The sequence below is a fragment of the Coregonus clupeaformis genome, chromosome 19, assembly GCF_020615455.1.
Source record: "Coregonus clupeaformis isolate EN_2021a chromosome 19, ASM2061545v1, whole genome shotgun sequence".
NCBI lineage: Eukaryota > Metazoa > Chordata > Actinopteri > Salmoniformes > Salmonidae > Coregonus > Coregonus clupeaformis.
The window spans coordinates 54,598,800-54,617,900 of NC_059210.1; the positions used below are offsets into that span (position 1 = coordinate 54,598,800).

The following is a 19,101-nucleotide window of genomic DNA, read 5'->3' on the forward strand; positions in this document are numbered from 1 at the left end:
GAATGACTGTGTGTTTTTGTCTGTTTGTCCTAGAATCTAAAGAAATGTGTATACAAACATAAAAATGTCTCAAACATGACACACATCAGTTGGTGCTCAACTATAGTCATGGAAACGTGACTATGGAAAAGATCTGGTTGCTAGAATGTTATACAGTAGGTACAGTATACTGGTCCGATGGTATAGTGCAAACCTTGAGAGAAGTTGCAAAGGAGCATAGCCCCAGTTTGAATGATACGCGAGCCTGCATAGTGTCTACAGCCTTGCATGGCTCTTGCACTGCTGTATCCCTCCAGCTCCTCTCCTCAATCATGCTACCCATCTGATTCTTAGAAAGCCTGTCTGTATTCTCTCCCCCACACCCCTCCGCCCTCGCCCCTCCACGGTCCACCCCAGTCCCAGAGGTCAACGGGCTGCAGGAGCCCAGCCTGCCTAAGCGTCTGCGGGGCACGCCGGAGCGCATCGAGCTGGAGAACTACCGTCTATCTCTGCAGCGGGAGGAGGATCTGGAGGAGGTGCCCGAGGAGATGCTGGCCGAACACAACCTGAGCAGCGTGCTGGACAAGGACAAACACGCAGACCTGGGCTCCAGGTAAGACAGAGGGACAGTCAACTCTGCGAGGGGTGGCTAGTGGCAGCAACTGTTGAATATCACCAACTTAGCACTGTGTATTGTAATGTACACAAACCGTGGCAGATGCTTAAATTATCATTTAATATTGCATGCTCCTATGTGATGGTTATGGTCAGTGCTTGTCTAGTATTAGATACATACAGTGCCAGTAAGTGTTGGTGTGTGTATATCCTCTGTTGCACTCCTACAGCAGCTCTGAGTCTGACATGGAGGAGGAGCAGGAGCCCCCCAGCCCCTCAGACCTGGGAGGGGTACCCTGGAAAGAGGCTGTGGAGCTTCATGCTAAGCTGAAGACCGACAGCGACCCAGGGGCCGAGGGAGAGGACGGGGCTCAGGCTCACATTGTTAGAGACCTAAAGGTGGCGGAAGAGGAGGAGGAGGAAGATGATGAAGAAGAGGACGATGAGGAGGAATCGAGTGATGGTAAAACTATTTTTCTTTACAAAATGAAACAGTTTAAATTTGACAAAGTGTGTCTACTGTGTGTAGTTTATCTACAGGTTCAGTTTTCAGATGTTCTGTTGGAGTGCTGATATTCTGTCATGAGAAAATGTATTTTTTTTTAATGAGATGTGTGATTTGGAATGTAGCAGACCTGTCACTCAGTGGGTTCTACAGTAAACTGGTGCCAGAGAGGTGTCATCCCTATGATGTCATCCCTATGATGTCTTCCTCATCTCTCCTCCTCATTTGTATGTGAACATTCTGTCTTCATCTCAACTCTGTGACTATCGGTCCTCTATTTATCTCAGAACAGACTAATTCTGCTTTTTAGAGAAAAGTGTACCTCTTTCACCTGTCACTGTAAAGTCATTGTTTTCCTCATCTTCTCCGACCTCCTCCCTCTCCCTCTCCTCCTTTCTTCCTCCGTGTGTGTGTGTGTGTGTGTGTGTGTGTGTGTGTGTGTGTGTGTGTGTGTGTGTGTGTCTCTCGTGTGTCTGTGTCTGTGTGTGTGTCTCTCGTGTGTCTGTGTCTGTGTGTGTGTCTCTCGTGTGTCTGTGTGTGTGTCTCGTGTCTGTGTGTGTGGGATATGATATGGGCCATGTCTCCCCCTACTGGCAGAGGGGGAGTACTGCCCGTGGGACAGGGAGCTCCAGTCAGGCGTATGGCTGGAGAACCTCAAAGATGAAGAGGATACAGGTACATTTAAAGGTAGCACCACTGCCTGCAGATGGGGTTTGCACACTTATCGACGAGTGAAGGAACCTTCTCATTAATTAACTCTTGTGTTGGGTTTGTTTCTTTTTACCAGGCTTTCTCCTGAAGTGTTGTGTTGGCATCTTTGTGTGTTTGTGTTATCTGTTTTGGTTATGTTTGAATTGTGGAATTTTGATTGAGAAGGACGGTTATTTTTTATTCTCAGTTTTACATTCTCAAGCTGAAATATTACCACTTGTTTTATTCTATCCCTTAACATTCTTCTTATTCACTTTTTTTCTTGCAACTTTGTTTTTGTACTAATCCACTTATACTAAGAAAATGTACAGTGTCCCTTTTAGTCAGTCAACAGTTTTGCTATGGTAGAGACTTTGTCTTTCAGATGTATAATATTTTACTGTAAAGCTGTTACTGTTGTTCTAGGACACTAGTGCATGCAGCCTCCATCTCCTTCCTGTGGTAAATCATATTTCAACCTTACTGTCTCCTACTGGTCTAAAATCACCTCTCTGCCTTCTCTCTCGTCTCCCTCTCTTTCTCCGTTCTGTCCTGTCTGTTTACATTTGTGTTCCTACCCCCATTCCTCAATGACTCTCTCATACAAACCACACACACCACCATCACACACCAACCATATACGGTCCACCCTCTACACCTCCATACAGCCAGATACCTGCAGATCCAGCAAGTGCTGGGCATTAAGAATATCAGAGGAGTCTCCGTGCTGTCGGAGGGGCCTCCTGCCTCGGCCTCCCAGCCCTCCACCACGCTCACCCAGCCCTCCTCCACAGGTAACCCAGCCCAGAGGAGCTGATCCCTGGGTACACTTCCCAGGCCGACCCCTTGGCTCCCTGGCTGTGGGTCTCCCGGTTGGGGGAGGGGACCAGTGTCTCTCATCAGACTGGCTACTGCCAACCCTCCCTCCCACACTAACCAACCTCTTGTCTATAATCATATGTGGTTTTGATTGTCCTGCTTTCTTTTGTGTCTCTGATTTATGTTGTGTCTCAGTGTTGTCGCGAAGGGGTCTGGGGTTGTGACCGGTGGACAGAGACACAGGTGTCACTTGGTCAGGTCAAAGTTCACCAATCACACCCCAGATTCCTTCCTTTATTTATCCCTTTTGTTTATTCTCTCTGTTCATTTGGTTTGGCTTTGTTCTGTTCCGTTGTTTCTTTCCCATGTGTCTGTTCTGTTAATTTCCTGTCCCAACCATGTTTGTTTTAAATGTAGCCCCCGCCAACACATCCGCCCGTCATGAGGCTGTGCGAGTCTGGTTGGAGTCGGTGTCCGGAGGTAGTGCAGAGCGATATATGTGATCATTATATATGATGATCCCTATACCTTTGGCTTACAGCTCTATTCTGCTCTACCTTCCTTATAGCATGGCAGCACACACAGACACACACTCACAAGCATGCATGCTGGAACTATACCAACACTTTACCAGTTTACTCACCACCCAACCTTGCTTCCCTGTACGTCTGATCAAACTATAAAGTAAAGTATCGGAGTAGAAGGAGACGAGTTATGGGGTGGGGGGGGGTAGTGGTAGTTTAAAAGCCTGTCAGATATAAGGGGTCTGATCATTCTGGGGCATCACCGCAGGGTGCCAGGCCAGCCAGGATAAAGCTCTGTAAAAGCTGTGCTTCTCTTGTAGGCTACACACCACACTCACCAGGGCTGTTGCAAGCCTATGGTAGTCTGCCTGGCGTGCACAATGATGTCACTAGATGGGTAATGACTTGTGTGGGTGGAGTTGTCAGTTAGAGCGCTGTCAGTTCTCTTGAATCCTTGTTTTCCTTTGATATTAACAGTGGCATGTTTCTGAGGTGGGCTGACTCCCATTTCAAGGTTTTGGGGCAGTTTCGTTCTTGACAAACACACAAAAAACATACAAACTAGTAACATAAAGTGTATGGATCTCACAAGGACCCTTTTGACAGGAGGGATACTTTTGCTTTCCCACTTCAACATGGATGCAATTAACACCTTGTGGATTTGCAATTGCTTGATGCAAGTGTCCTCCATTTGCATTTGCAGAAATGGATCAGTGCATGTCTCTAACCACGAATCATGTCATGATATATGCTCTTCTTTTTGTTTATTGTTTATCTGCAAAGGCTGTTTTGTGCAAATATATGTGAGTGTTATAATGACGTGTCTATGAACATCTTACCACAAATCTCTTTTTATAGTTGTCCCAGAAATGGACTTTTCCTAAGCCTAGTCTGTATTAGGAGTTATTATAGATCCCCTTTCATGTGCTTTTCTCATTTCTGTCTCCACGCTTCAAATTCACCCAAAGGCCTTTTTCTTAAGTGTTTGTTTAACCTTTCATTTCTTGCCTTTGCCCTGAGGTCAGAAAATGAGAGGGTTCAGATTAGACAGCTTTGAGCGAGTCTTAGACAGCTCTCTTTGGTTGAACCTAGGGCTGTTACGGTGATTGTATTACCGCCACACAGGTGGTCACGAGTCATGATGGCAGTCAAATTCCATGTGACCGTTTAGTCACGGTAATTAGGTTTCTCCAAGCTCTGATGCTGCTGATGGTCATTAGTAGCCTACCAAACTTGCTAACTGCCTGGTACTCAGCACTCTATTGTCCCTCTAATCACTCTGACATTAATGCAAAGGTAATCGAAAATCTAATCAAACACTTCATGAGAGCTCATGTTGCGCAACATTTCTGTAAGCTATGCAATTGCTTGAGAAAAAAGAGTGATGGCCTCTATTAAAAAGAGGAGGATCCCATCAGCTCTCTATTATCTAGGCCTACTATATTTATTTGTCAACTTTCCTAATATTAAGCACGTTGCTTCTCTTTAAAACAGGAGTATAGCCCACCTGGCTGGCATGAAAATGAACCACAGGAAAAGCGTCCTCCATTCGCTATTTAAGTGCTTAGATTACATGTTTTTTCCCTGCTGCCCCTGTTTCGAGACAGGTGCATGATAATGGTCCATTCTAAATCAAAACAAATTTCACACATATATTCTTTAGTATATAAAAAATAAAAAATAAAAATTTGCCATTTAGCAGACGCTTTTATCCAAAGCGACTTACAGTCATGTTTGCATACATTTTTTGTATGGTGGTCCCCAACCCACTACCTTGGCCGTGCCTACTCAAAAGACAAGATTAAATCAAGAATAGTGTGATGGGTGACAATATTAGCCTATCACTTGTCAATGATGCCCAGCTTAAGGCAAACAGCGCATGCTTTTTTTTTTAGACTTTATGAAATCATAGTCGCACACCTCATGTAGCCTAGCCCATAGGCCAATATGTTTTGTTAAGGTTTGTATCAGAACTAAAGTGGTCAAATAACTTCTTAAAATGAAGCACATTAATTCGCTTTATAACGGGTGTATAGCCTAACTGGCATACATACGCAGCGCGTGAGTTTCAAGTTTGGGGAAGATAATTTTCACCATACAAATGCACCTTTATAATAAAAGCATTACATGCATAATCACATTTGTGGTCACTTTTGAGAATGGTGTTTTCCTGCTAATGGAACATTTGCAATTACAGCTTATATTATATTACTGCTGTGTGTGCATTGCTGCGTGACAGAATGTGACAGCCTAATAGTTTATCAACATTTTAAGCTAAACGTTCTCATCTGTTGCGTCAGACTCATTGCTTAAAGCATTTTTTGATGCTAGTGGTTGTATTAATTTGGGATCTATCGCATCCCACAACTGTCCCGGACTATGTTTGGAATATTTCTTTCTCACATAGAATAGAATAGGTCAACTTTTGTAATACGGGTGATAGTAGATTGATATAGGCTAGTGCTTTTGCTGTGTGTTAGGCGTAATCATCTTGTTGTCTGACGAAAAGTAAATGTGGACAGTTCTTCCAATATCTTCAATATGTGCCTCGGAATTGGATAAGGACATTTGCAGTTGCGTCCCCCGATGTGTCTGTCTTTACTTGTAGCCTGTGAGAAAGACCTGATCACGTGACTGAGAGCCATGTGAGTGAGAGGTGCTTTGGCACGCAGCGGGGAGAAGGGAATTATAATTATTATATTCAGCCCAAGGGCACAGCGGCCGCTGTCCGCAAAAGGCATGGATTTTTTTTGGGGGGGGGGTTTAAAATAAAAATTGCAGCCGGGAAATTCGAGGCAATATCAAGTGCTTGTCAAATTGTGAATGAGAGACTGATGAAGTGTGTATAGCCTGCGCAAAAAACAAAGCAGAGCTCATGCCTTTCATGCAACTTTTTTCAAATCATCATTAGAGTCTCATCATGCAGCCTTAGAATGTATTAAAAATCTAAACTTATAGCCCAACATTTGTATCACAACTAAAGTTACATAAATATCTCTAAATTAAGCATATAGGAGTACCTGTTTAACTGCTCAACACAGAATAGCCGCATGTGCGCACTGCCTCAAATTGTTTGTAGAAAATATCCTTTCTATTTTATTCAGCTTTGTTCAATTGTATTCTTCATACTATAAAATAATATAAAATAATGCCACTGAATTCTAAGCAAATCTTGTCTGCTAAATGAACTAGTGTAGCCCACAGCCATATGGTATAGCCAGATCAGGGCCTAACATAAGGACAACGCAGAGTATGCTATTCTGTTCTTCTGAAATAGACTACATTTTCTTCATATCATGTTTCTTTAGACCTGTCTAGAATAAATAATGGATTTATTGTGATGGTGTAGGCTATATTACATGGATTTATTATACTTTTTAAAATGTAGATATTCCAAAGGTCTGCATCAGTGGCTTGTAGGCTATGCTAAATGTGTTTATGTTAATTAACGGTAAATTACCGTGAGACAGCCAGTTATTTGCTTGACCATCACCGGCTGACAAAATGTCATGACCGCCACAGCCCTAGTTGAACCAGACTAAAAGCTCAGTTGGTACCCTGTTTAACTGTTTCCTCACTCTCCTGTGCCCTCAGAGACCTGTGAGGATGATGACCCGGAAGCAGAAGTTGGCAGCCATGATTTTGAGCCAGGCACAGAGATGGACCAGGGTATGGAACCAACTTTTTCAACAAATCTGCTATTTAGTTTTCTACTTATTCATTTAATACTAGAGTGAGGTTTCACAGAATGTGTATGAACAACTGTACTTTATGAGCTATGATGACAGCAAGGGTTAGACTGGTGAGGTACATTATCGGGTTCTAAGATGTACTTGTTAGTACATTGTTAGGGCGGAGACATGAGCATCTCGTCATTATATACAGATCTCTGGTATAAGTGAGAGTCCACCAGGAAGTGACATCACACTTACCTCTCACCTCTCACACCACAGATGGAACAATGAACCAGATATTTCACTGGATGTATAAATGTGAAGCATCCGGTTGGCGTTCCCACTCACTACCAAATATGGTGAGGTACATTATCGGGTTCTAAGATGTACTTATTGTCTATGTTATTACAGAAGACATTCCCTCCGACGCGGAGGCTGAGGCTCATCTACACCAGTCAGAGATCAGTGAAGCACTTCCTGAAGAGGACAAGAAGTCGGAGAGTCAGGGGTTCGCCTCCAGCATTGAACAATCTAGTGTCAGTCTGGTGAAGTTAGTTGGGGAAGTTGTGCTCTTGCCAGTCAAACCACCGACTCCACAGCCTGATTCACAGGTAAGAAATGTTGGTAACACTTTACATTAAGTTGCCCCTATTACTAACAACGTAGGAGTTACATAGGCTTTACTATATAATTACATGGTAATCGGGTTGTTTTGTGGAATCAGTTATTACACAATTGGAACAAGGAATGTGTAATTACACATTCACTTGCTGAAGGTTATGCCACATGAGTAACTTGATGTTATTACTCATTTTCTTGTTCCACTATGTAACTAATGTTTTGTAATTACATGTTTGAAAGTCACCTGTGAATTACAACGTTAACACCTCAAACCAAAATCGGACCTTGTTACATGTTACTACATGGTGCCACTACTGTCATTTTTTTTATTATCGGAATCTAATGTATACAATGTAGTTACATAGGATATACTTGTAATTATCATGTACCTATGCAGGCGCAGGCAACTTAATGTAAAGTGAAACCCAGTAGAGTATAATCTTTATAATTACTATGTAGTTACAATGTAACAACCTTTGCAGACACTAGGCTAAACAGGAGAAATTAGGAGACATGACAAATTAGGTATAAACCTTTTAGTTACAATGTACTTACAATGCAACAATCTTTAACAACCAACCCTGTATTTGCAATATTGTTACAAGGGATATACACTGAGTGTACAAAACATTAAGAACACCTGCTCTTTCCATGACATAGACTGACCAGGTGAATCCACGTGAAAGCTATGATCGCTTATTGATGTCACTTGTTAAATCCACTTCAATCAGTATAGATGAAGGGGAGGAAACAGGTTAAAGAAGGATTTTTAAGCCTTGAGACAATTGAGACATGGATTATGAATGTGTGCCATTCAGAGGGTGAATTGGCAAGACAAAATACTTAAGTGCTTTTGAACAGGGTATGCTAGTAGGTTCCAGGCGCACCGGTTTGTGTCAAGAACATGTTATTTCTCCAACCTCGTGAAAGTGACAAACTGGCCCATTTTCATTTTTGTCAAAAATAACATTATATCGAAGGACCGTTAGACCCGATGACATGTTTCTGGGCATTACGTGTTTCTGAGCTTAGCTAGACAACGTCACCATGACATCGCCTACAAGTGTGATCAGGGATGTGCCTATCTTCATACTGTACTGTCTTTGACCTAAGCTTGTCACCTGCCTTCCCACCTTTGGGACAGCGACTCCCATTGTTAGGGCGGAGACATGAGCGTCTCGTCATTATATACAGATCTCTGGTATAAGTGAGAGTCCACCAGGAAGTGACATCACACTTACCTCTCACCTCTCACACCACAGATAGAACAATGAGCCAGATTTTTCACTGGATGTATAAATGTGAAGCATCCTGTTGGCTTTTCCACTCACTAGCAAATATGGGGATGAGAGGAAGCCCAGTGGCTGGCAGTGGGAGAAGATGGAGAAAGATGGATTTTGGTCGACATTCTGCACATTTTCTCATTGATGAAACATTTGATCTCCATACAGTTTTCTGTTTTCAAAACTAAAATCTGTAACAAACTGAGTGGGCTGCGTTTTGTAGACTTTAACCTTTGCCAAAGTTACAAAAAAATTGAGTTGTTTAGAAGGGGTGCAAGGGCGAATTGAGTTATTGCACATGTGCACTTCACAGAGTAGACATTCCCTAATGGAAATATGCAAATAAATGCTAGAATGCGCCAATAGGATCTCACTAGCTCGTGCTTGTTCTGCCCACTATGATTCATTTGCTCCCATTGGAAACAACAGGCTCTGGTCTATCTTGGGTTAGTTATACAAATCTTTGCTCACACTCTCCTCTGTAGCCAAAATGGAAGACGCATGCTATTTCTTTCTCTTCATTATTTTGTGTTTGTATAGGTTTTTAATGTGCAAAAGTGCAATGTAAGTCTAAAAATAGTGAAATAACATTGTTAACTAAATGTTTCGTAAGATTTATGACGATTTTGTAATGTTTATTGACCAAGTTAGAAAATGTGTTGACATTGTGCCAGTGCTTAGCTAGTTAGCTAGCTAGCAACATTAGTGAATGATGGGGGAAGCTAGCTAGCTAGCTTTACCACCACCCGGTGTTAGTACGTTTTACTAACTAAAATAGTTATTGCTTTGAGTCTGAAATGGGGAATTTAATTTGAATGGTTTGAATATGAATCTTTGTCAAATCCATTCAAGAAAAGTCAAACTGAAACATTTCTCCTGTTTCCTTATTTCTCCCGGTTAGCCTATTGTCTGCAAAGGTTGTTACATTGTAACTACAAAGTAATAAAAAATGTCACTTCACTTTACATTGTTGCTTGCTCTTGGGTAAGTACATTGTAAATACATGTAAATCCCTTGTAACAACATTGTAATTACAGAGTTGGTTGTTAAAGATTGTTACATTGTAAGTACAATGTACCTAAAAGGGTTATACCTAATGTTGTCCTGTCTCCTAATTTCTCCTCGTTAGCCTATTGTCTGCAAAGGTTGTTACATTGTAACTACATAGTAATTATAAAGATTATACTCTACTGGGTTTCACTTTACATTAAGTTGCCTGCGCCTGCATAGGTACATGATAATTACAAGTATATCCTATGTAACTACATTGGATTCAATGGTAGTGGCACCATGTAGTAACATGTAACAAGGTCCGATTTTGGTTTGAGGTGTTAACGTTGTAATTCACAGGTGACTTTCAAACATGTAATTACAAAACATTAGTTACATAGTGGAACAAGAAAATGAGTAATAACATCAAGTTACTCATGTGGCATAACCTTCAGCAAGTGAATGTGTAATTACACATTCCTTGTTCCAATTGTGTAATAACTGATTCCACAAAACAACCCGATTACCATGTAATTATATAGTAAAGCCTATGTAACTCCTACGTTGTTAGTAATAGGGGCAACTTAATGTAAAGTATATCCTATGTAACTACATTGTACTAACATTACACTTGATTCGGTATAGCCTTTGAGCCAGGTTATAACATACAAAAAACGAATTGAAAATGACCAGTAGTTAATGACAGGGTGTTCCTTGTTACAATTGTTGTTACCAGGTCCGAGCATATTTATCAACTCTGGTAATACCATGTAAATGCATAGTAAAACCTATAACTCCTATGTTATTACTGTGTTAATTACATAATAATAGGGGCAACTTAATGTAAAGTAAAGTGTTACCTAAATGTTTTCCTCTCATCTACTAGTTCTGTGGTCTTGGCATTCTATGAGTTTCTCAGAGTTTAAATGCTCCTCTTCCTCTGCTTGTCTTCCAGATGTCTCACACCTCTCCTCCCTGCCTGGTCAAATCCCCCGGCATGCACTTTTTCCCAGAACCCTTTGCACTGGAGGACGTCACAACACCACAGAGGACAGCTCAGACTCCCAACGCCAAGAGCCCTCAATACCCTGCCCCCACTACGTCCCCCATCCGCTCCCCCGTTCGTTCCCCCCGTCCATTCCCCTATCTGCTCCCAGCCTGTCCCACTGCTCGAAACCGTCACCACCAAATCCCCCGTCAACTCTCCGCCCTGCTCCTGTCCCCCGACAGGGAACCCACTATCTCCCATCTGTGCCCAGCCACTGCCCTGCCGAGAGTCCTCCTCATCCCTCACCTCTGACTCCCCCGTCAGAACTCAGCCTGTCCCTGCAGTCACCTCCACGCCGCTGGCCAAACCAGCCTCCTCTGACAGGGCTACCCCTGAGCCACAAAAATCCCTAGACTTCTCAGAGCAGGAAACCACAGTCAAGAAGACGGACATCATCGAGGAGTTCTGGCTGAAGAGTGCCGAGATCAGGAAGAGCCTGGGTCTCACCCAACTGGAACGTAGCAGCAGCAAATCCCCAGAGAAAAGTCATGTTACTGTGGGTAGGGTTCCCACCCCAGACTCCTCCTCGCCCAAGTCCTACACCCCAGAGGACCTGTCGGAGGAGCTTTCCCCTCTCCCCTTCACCGGCCGCTCGGTAATCCGCAGGCTGAACATTACGGTGGAGGGCCAGGTCATCTCCCCCGTGGAGGCCAAGAGCAACGGCACGGATCAAAGGGACCTCAGCAGCAGCTCTGGCCTGGGCCTCAATGGCAGCACGACCACCAGCCAGACCAGCCAGGCGGCCAGCGACAGCTACAACACCTCCAACTCCACCATGCTCACCCCGCCCTCCAGCCCCCCGCCGCCCCCGCCCAACGAGGAGCCAGCCACCCTAAGGCAGCAGCAGAAGCACCATGTCTCCTGGAACAATGGGATCGATGGCCCCACTACACCTGAGCCAGCCAAGGAGCCAGCCAAGGCAGCACCCACCAAGACCAAGAGCCCTGTGCCTGCACCGAGGACCCAACTCAGCCATGTATCTATGCCAGTGCCCAAGCCTGCCCCCAGGACTACACTGGTCACCTCACCGGTCACAGCTCCGGTCACTGCTCCAGTGGTGATCATGAGACGGGAGAAGAGCAGCAAACCATGTCGGGAGGAGGGGAGGAAGTCATTCGTGGAATGCGTGGCAGAGATCCCGTTTGCGGACGACGTGGAGGACACATACGATGAGCGGACACCAGACACGACCATGGACAGGTTCTACACCCCACCCACAAGCAGGCCCAACAGGGAGAGGGAGAAACCTCCTCTTCACCTGGCCCTGGCCATGGAGAATGGAACAGCCAATTTCACCGGGAACCAGCAGGCCTCAAAAAAGGCCCAGCAGTTCTCCCCTGAGGCCAAGGAAATAGCAGAGGAGCGGATGAGAGCCAGAGAGAAGTCAATCAAGAGCCAAGCTCTAAAAGATGCCATGGCCAAGCAGCTCAACAAGATGAAAGAGACGGACTCGGCGAAGGGCGCTGCCGCCACGGCTAAAGTGGTGTGGAACGTGGCCTCATCAGAGACTTCCGGAAAAAGTACTAAGAAGTCGTCCGGCTCTCCAAAGACGTCTGCGGTGAAAGCTCTGGAGTCAAAGAAGGTGGAGACTTTGCCAGAGCTTTTATTCAGCAGTCAGATTAACAAGAGTCTGGACGGCTCAACTGTCTCCTCTGAAGGCTCCGCCTCGGGAGGCAAGAGCAAGAAGCGCAGCTCCCTCTTCTCTCCACGCAAGAACAAGAAGGAGAAGAAAGCCAAGAACGAGAGCCGGCTCTCCGACAAGCACGGTACAGACAAGACGCCGTCGCCTCCCAAACACAAGTCCCTGTGGAAGGCAGTGTTCTCAGGGTACAAGAAAGACAAGAAGAAGAATAAGGACGACAAGTCGTGTCCCAGCACGCCATCCAGCTCTACCACCAACGACTCTGGGAGGAAGAGATCGTCGCCTCTCGGGAGGTCGTCAGGTGAGACAGACACAAAGGATTTCATGGAGCCTGTAGTTTACCATGGACCATACCGCACTGACTTGCTTAGAGCTTGGTCAAGGCATTTAGTCTAGATATCAAATAAAAATGTTATTTGTCACATGCGCCAAATACAACAAGTGTAGACTTTACCTTGAAATGCTTACTTACGAGCCCTTTCCCAACAATGCAGTTCAAAAGTAAGAAAATTAACAAATAGATAAAAAGAAAATAGCAACAATAAAATAACACAATAAAATAACAATAACGAGGCTATATACAGGCTATATACAAGGAGTACCGGTACCAAGTCAGTGTACTGGGGTTTGGTTAGGTGATTGATTGAAGTACTATGTACATGTAGGTAGGGGGTGAAAAGTAGAAAGTCTGGTTAGCCGTTTAATTAACTGTTCAGCAGTCTTATGGCTTTGAGGTAGCAGCTGTTCAGGAGCCTTTCAGTCAGTCTTTGGTTATATGTTCTAGTCTAGTTATTTCAGTTATGGTCACTTCAAGTCCAGACAGAAATAACAGGTAGATTGTTTGTTTCTCCGTTCCAGATTTGAAGTCGCGCAGAAACCTGAGCTTCTCTGAGGACTCGGATCTGTCATGTGATGATGTGCTGGAGAGGTCGTCCCAGAAGTCTAAGGCAGACGTGAGTCATGTTTGTCACAGTTTTATTTTCATCTATCATCAGTTCACTCTCGAAAAACCTCACCCCCACTGTGGTAATTGTTTGTGATTTCATATGTTGATTTAAACCCTTAACCCAAGCGGCATACAGACATCTTTGACCTAGTGTCAGGCATTCAGAAGGAAATAATAGAGAAGAAAGCGGAGAAGGAGAAAAAAGTGAGGGAAAGGGAAAAAGAAAGAGAAGGGAATGAGAACGAGGTCGAGACCTTGATCGAATCATGAAGACATCATGGAGGTACTACACCAGGTGCAACAGTGGGATGAATGCTTTTGAATTTCAAACAAGCATCAAAATTCAAATGTCGAATGTCAATTACAATAACTTTTTGAGGACTGTATTATACTCAAGCACCTAAATTCTTATTTTAACAGGAAGTAACTCAACCCAAAACAGAATTATAAAAGTAATCAAAAAAGGTCTGGAGCTTTTCCATTTTCTACGTATTGAATTGGCATTTTATTCTGTCTGCAAGCAAAGTATTGTTATATTCACATTATAACTGGACTCGGGCATCTTCTAGGGTGGGAGTTGAATTTAATTAGTTTTACTTATCATATTAGTGAATAGTCAAAATATGCAGTGTAATTTGCATTTATTACGCTGAAATGGTTGAAATTCTAAAGTGTTTAGTCCGCTGCTGCTGTATTTGTGGAGGTTTATACAGTAGAATAGATGGATCTCAGGGCCAGAGGCACGCATTCATCATCCTAAACTTTTAAACACTTTCCAAAGCAACTCGGAAGAAAGAAAGTGGTATTTTCCGGTTGTCGTTGTTATTGTCTAGCCCATGGTTATGATCACAACAGTCTGAACATGTGTCGAAGCATCAATGGGCATGACAAACATGCTCAGAGTTTCCTTGACATATTTTGGACCCAGGTGCCTAGTCCCAGACGGTATAGGTCTGATGGTGCAGCATAAAACGTATTTTTAGCTCAAACACTTAAAAGGGCACTTCCTGTTCATAAAGAGTGGATCTCTTTGCTAGATGCTAATAGGCCCTGTGACGCTCAATGAGTAATACCAGGACTCATTTAGTTCTGTGGTTTGTTTAGTGTTTGTAGTTCTTTAGAGATGTGACGTTGAGTAGTGACAGTTCTGTGAGGTGAAATAGTACCTTTTCTTCTCACTGGAATAGTAGGTAGTCTACTGTATCTTATTGTCACCTGTTTTTGGCACAGACTGGTCTGCTATTAGCTGTTCAGATTCATCTATTTTTGGGCAATCCCTTAATATTCATTTAATCAACCGTTGTGCGTCAATGTTTTGGGTCAATGTTTTGGTCACTTTGTCGCTGGGTGCCTTGGGTATCTATTTAAAAACAAATAATTTAATTTAAATGTTTGATGAATAATTCATGGTCGTAATGTGGATTCACAACTCATAAATAATAATAATAATAATAATATGCCATTTAGCAGACGCTTTATCCAAAGCGATTTACAGTCATGCGCGCATACATTTTTGTGTATGGGAAGAGCACCCTCGTCTTTGTGTAGGTGGGGGCCCTTTAACATTGTCTGTTTCATTGTGTTAGGGATTGTGTTGAAATATGTAGTTTTTGTTGCCGATTTTGATTTAACATTAATCCATTTAATAATTTCATTTGTTTGTTTGTTTTGTTTTTTCTGTTTGTTTTGTTTTGTCTTCCCCAAGTCTGTTTATGTCCCTCACGCATTGGCGTTCAAGAGAGCGTACGCCACCAAGGTAGTGTGTACATACATGTCCATTGTCCCACGTCATATCACCCCTGCGCATGCGCCAATCGTTGCACTACTACCCTAACCCTCTCTGTCCATTTTGCCACAGCGGCTACCCTGACCGACCTGCTGGAGGTCCAAACTACTGCACTCACTTTTCTGGTCACAATGAATGACAACTTTCCAACTTTCCAATGCTGTTCATTTTTCTGCTCCGGTCGGGTGTCAATCAGCTTACCTTTTGTCTGTACTGGTCTGATGTTAACCCACTGTTCTCCAGTGCTGCTATCGGATCCACTTGGATTCCAGCTACCTCTCCTTGTTACGGTGTACTCCTTCTCTATACTACTATCGCTTTTCCTATATCGCTCCAGCTTTTTATTGCAGAAAAATTATAACTGAAAGATGACAAAAACCTTGTTAAATGTAAATGGACCAACTCATAAAATATCCATACATTTCCATACATTTCAGAGAATTTATAGACTGGGGAAATAGTACGAGTTTGAAATATTATACAAGGAAATCTAAGGTATCTCAGACATTTATTGTTTTTGGTGGATTTATGTCTGTTCAGTTTTAATTGTGTGTTTTGAACATCAGGTTGTGTTAGAGCAGATTGTGTTAGCAGCTCTGTCTATTAGATCCCTGTAGTAAAAGTCTCACCCTGTGGGCCTTATCCGAGCTATGCCATTTCTAGAATTGGTGAGCTCTTCTCGTACTCTCAATAGTAGTCTTTGGTATAACTGATAGCCACCTCTCAAAAAGAAACACCAGTTTGTTATTTACTCCCACTGTGGAGGAGGAGAGCTATCGTTCTCTCCCATAGGAGAAGGCTCCTCTGGTGTTTTTCTGCAATGTCATAGATTGTAGATTACATTATACTATATCAGTCACATCTCGCTGGTCTCTCCCTAGAAAACGTTCTGTGAATGTGTTCTGAACATTCTGTGAATAGAGAGGTTCCACTGTCCTGTCCGTGAAGGGCTTGGTTCCCACAGAGCCTGAGGGAGCACCTCTCTAAAGGCCTCTAACATGGTGTAATGTTGTTACAGAAAACCTACACAGAGGAGGAGCTCAATGCCAAGCTGACACGGAGGGTACAGAAAGCTGCCAGACGACAGGCCAAACAGGAAGAGTTGAAGAGGCTGCACAGAGCCCAGGTAAGTAGTCAATAGGAAATGTTGTTTCTGGAAGAAAACTTAGTTGGTGTAGTAAGTATCTTGTGTGTGAGTTCACAGGAGGGTCCAACTGGTGAACCAAGACTGCTGTGAATTTTGAATGATTTTGGCAAGCCCAATCATCAAAACAGAACTTCATGCAGAGATCAAGAGAATACTAATTAGCTATGCACCCTCTGTGTTACCGCTTATAAATACTTGATAAGACAAAAAGTGTGCCTTTTTACCGAAGAACAAAACCAATCCAACTTTGAGAAATTAATTATTAAGAGGGTTTCAGACATTAACTTTAAACTCTTCTCATACAAAAAGTTTTTAGTCCAGGGAACTGTCAATTCATTCAAATATGTTGAATATGTGTACTATGAGACACTCTCCAAGTGTGTGTGTGTATGTATGTGCGTGTTCATATGTGTGGGTTCATATGTGTGGGTTCTGGCCTGTCGTTCCTTCCTCGGATCATACAGAGGGTTAGGGTTAAGGTTAGTACAAGCTTCACTCTGTTGACCTACGTTCGTGTATGCACGTGGGTGGAGTGGGATTTTTGGAGTAGCGGACACCTTTTGGTAACATAATATCCTCGCAAGGTCCCACTCCCATTCACAAGGGGGCGATAGCAAAGTTCTTTATTTTTGTGTTTTTATTTTGTGAAAGCAAGGAAGAGTTGCCTTCCTTTGCTAGTAGTAGCTACAGTGCATTCAGAAAGTATTCAGACCCCTTGACTTTTTCAACATTTGTTGCGTTGCAGTCTAATTCTAAAATGGATTAAATTGTTTTTTTCCCCTCATCAATCTACACACAATAGCCCATAATGACATTTTACATTAACATTTTAGTCATTTAGCAGACGCTCTTATCCAGAGCGACTTACAGTTAGTGAGTGCATACATTTTCATACTGGCCCCTGTGGGAAACGAACCCACAATCCTGGCGTTGCAAGCGCCATGCTCTACCAACTGAGCTACAGGGGACAGACAAAGCAAAAACAGGTTTTTTTATGTGTGTGCAAATTTATATTAAAAACAATATCACATTTACATACAGTACCAGTCAAAAGTTTGGACACACCTACTCATTCCAGGGTTTTTCTTTATTTTTAAAATTTTCTACATTGTAGCTCAATTTCGAGTCAAAGTAAAGGGTCTGAATACTTATGTAAATAAGGTATTTCTGTTTTTTATTTTAAATACATTTGCCAAAAAGTCTTTACCTGTTTTCACTTTTTCATTATGGTGTATTGTGTGTGGATTGAGGATTTTTATTTGATTAATCCATTTTAGAATAAGGCTGTAACGTAACAAAATGTGGAAAAAGTCAAGGGGTCTGAATGCATTCTGAAGGCACTCTATCTGGCAGCCTGGCTAGCTGGCTTTTGCCTGGCTAAAAACATTGCAAGCTAGCTAACCTTTTAAGCTTCCCACATCTCCATGTGAAATAATCAGATTTGTAATAACAAAATATGCCTTGGCAAATATTCTTATACCTGCCTGTGTAACCTAAAACATTATCCCAGTTTGGTAAGCGGAGAAAAAAGCACATGGCTAGCTAGTTGGCTACAGCAGGTTCTACCATTTCACAATAGCCTGTAATCACTAGTTATTACTTCTAAACAAAAAAAAGTTTTTTGTGGATTCTTTTTGTTTGGTTTACTGTTTGAAAAGTTGCTTTCATTATATTTGGTTATCGATGCAAAATAGGCTACTTTGATGAATAGCCTATATAGCATATAGATCAGATCAAGTGACCAAGCGACAACACACAGCCCCCACGGCTGTGGAAGGAATGATAAGGCGTGTCTCAATTTTCATGTAGTAAAAAAGTATGTTGAATGCCGGAGTGTATTACAAGGAGCCGCCCCTTTTGTGAACGACATTGCAACACTCTGAATCTTGCGTTTTGCGTAAAGCTTGTAGTAAGCTTTACGCCTTGATCACACCGATAGTCATTGCGCAAAATAGTACGCAGCATCATCTCAATATGTGTGCAACAAAAGTTCAACATTCACCTTCTGCTACCATTTCTGTCAAGCCGTCTACGCATACAGTTTGACGCATACGTTCGATAAATCCAACATATGGACCACACAGAACGCACTGCAACTGTCTCTGCAGCGCAATGCTGCAAGGCAAACGCAGTGTTCCATTGGAAATGAATGTACTTCTGGTGTACCAAAATGCAATAACCCTGTCGGTGTGATCGAGGCGTTAGTGTGTGTGTTCTAAATTGTTCTCTGGCATGTCCTTGCTCCGTCAGATCATCCAGAGACAGCTGGAACAGGTGGAGGAGAAGCAGAGACAGCTGGAGGAGAGGGGCGTGGCCGTGGAGAAAGCCCTGAGAGGGGAAGCAGGTACCTATCTGTCACTCACTTCTTATTTTTCTGATTGGGTTACATCCCCCCATGGCCCACCTATGGGGTGTGGTCATACTTTTTATGGAATGGATATGGAGTTTCTGCATCTCAATTTGCCAAGGCAAAAATACTGATATTTCTGTACATGTGCAGGATTTTTTTATTTTGTAGCCGAGTGCCCACTCCGCTGCCTACGTAGCTGCTGTACTGAGTGCTCCGCTGCCGCTCCCCCCCTCCTTCATCACCTTTGTCTGGTCACTGGTGTAGCCTACAAACTTCATGTTGTGCACAAAACAGTTTGAACTCACATTCCCTCAGTAGGCTGTTAAGCATAAGCGCGATTTCCTACAAACTTCATGTTGTACACAAAACTGTCCCAACTATTGCATTCCATGTCTTAGTAAGCATAAGCGTGATTTCATGTTCTTTTTTCAGGAGGGGAGTAGGCTACATGCAGCTATTTACATGTTTTAAACAAAATACAT

General features: G+C 42.9%; 1 protein-coding gene across 2 annotated transcripts in view; it reads left to right on the forward strand.

The window, feature by feature from the left end:
• LOC121532284 (protein-methionine sulfoxide oxidase mical3a-like) overlaps positions 1–19,101 on the forward strand; it is a 176,077-nt gene that overhangs the window by 138,275 nt on the left and 18,701 nt on the right. The window contains exons 21-30 of one of the 2 annotated variants that reach the window (XM_041838136.2): positions 397–592; positions 825–1,057; positions 6,727–6,801; positions 7,218–7,417; positions 10,656–10,783; positions 10,827–12,691; positions 13,249–13,343; positions 15,042–15,092; positions 16,141–16,248; positions 18,520–18,613. In XM_041838136.2, the coding sequence (XP_041694070.2) occupies positions 397–592; positions 825–1,057; positions 6,727–6,801; positions 7,218–7,417; positions 10,656–10,783; positions 10,827–12,691; positions 13,249–13,343; positions 15,042–15,092; positions 16,141–16,248; positions 18,520–18,613 (3,045 nt within the window). Of the gene's footprint in view, positions 1–396; positions 593–824; positions 1,058–1,696; positions 1,787–2,457; positions 2,584–3,025; positions 3,089–6,726; positions 6,802–7,217; positions 7,418–10,655; positions 12,692–13,248; positions 13,344–15,041; positions 15,093–16,140; positions 16,249–18,519; positions 18,614–19,101 lie in introns of those variants that run through there. The other variant, XM_045205017.1, reaches the window with a different exon arrangement.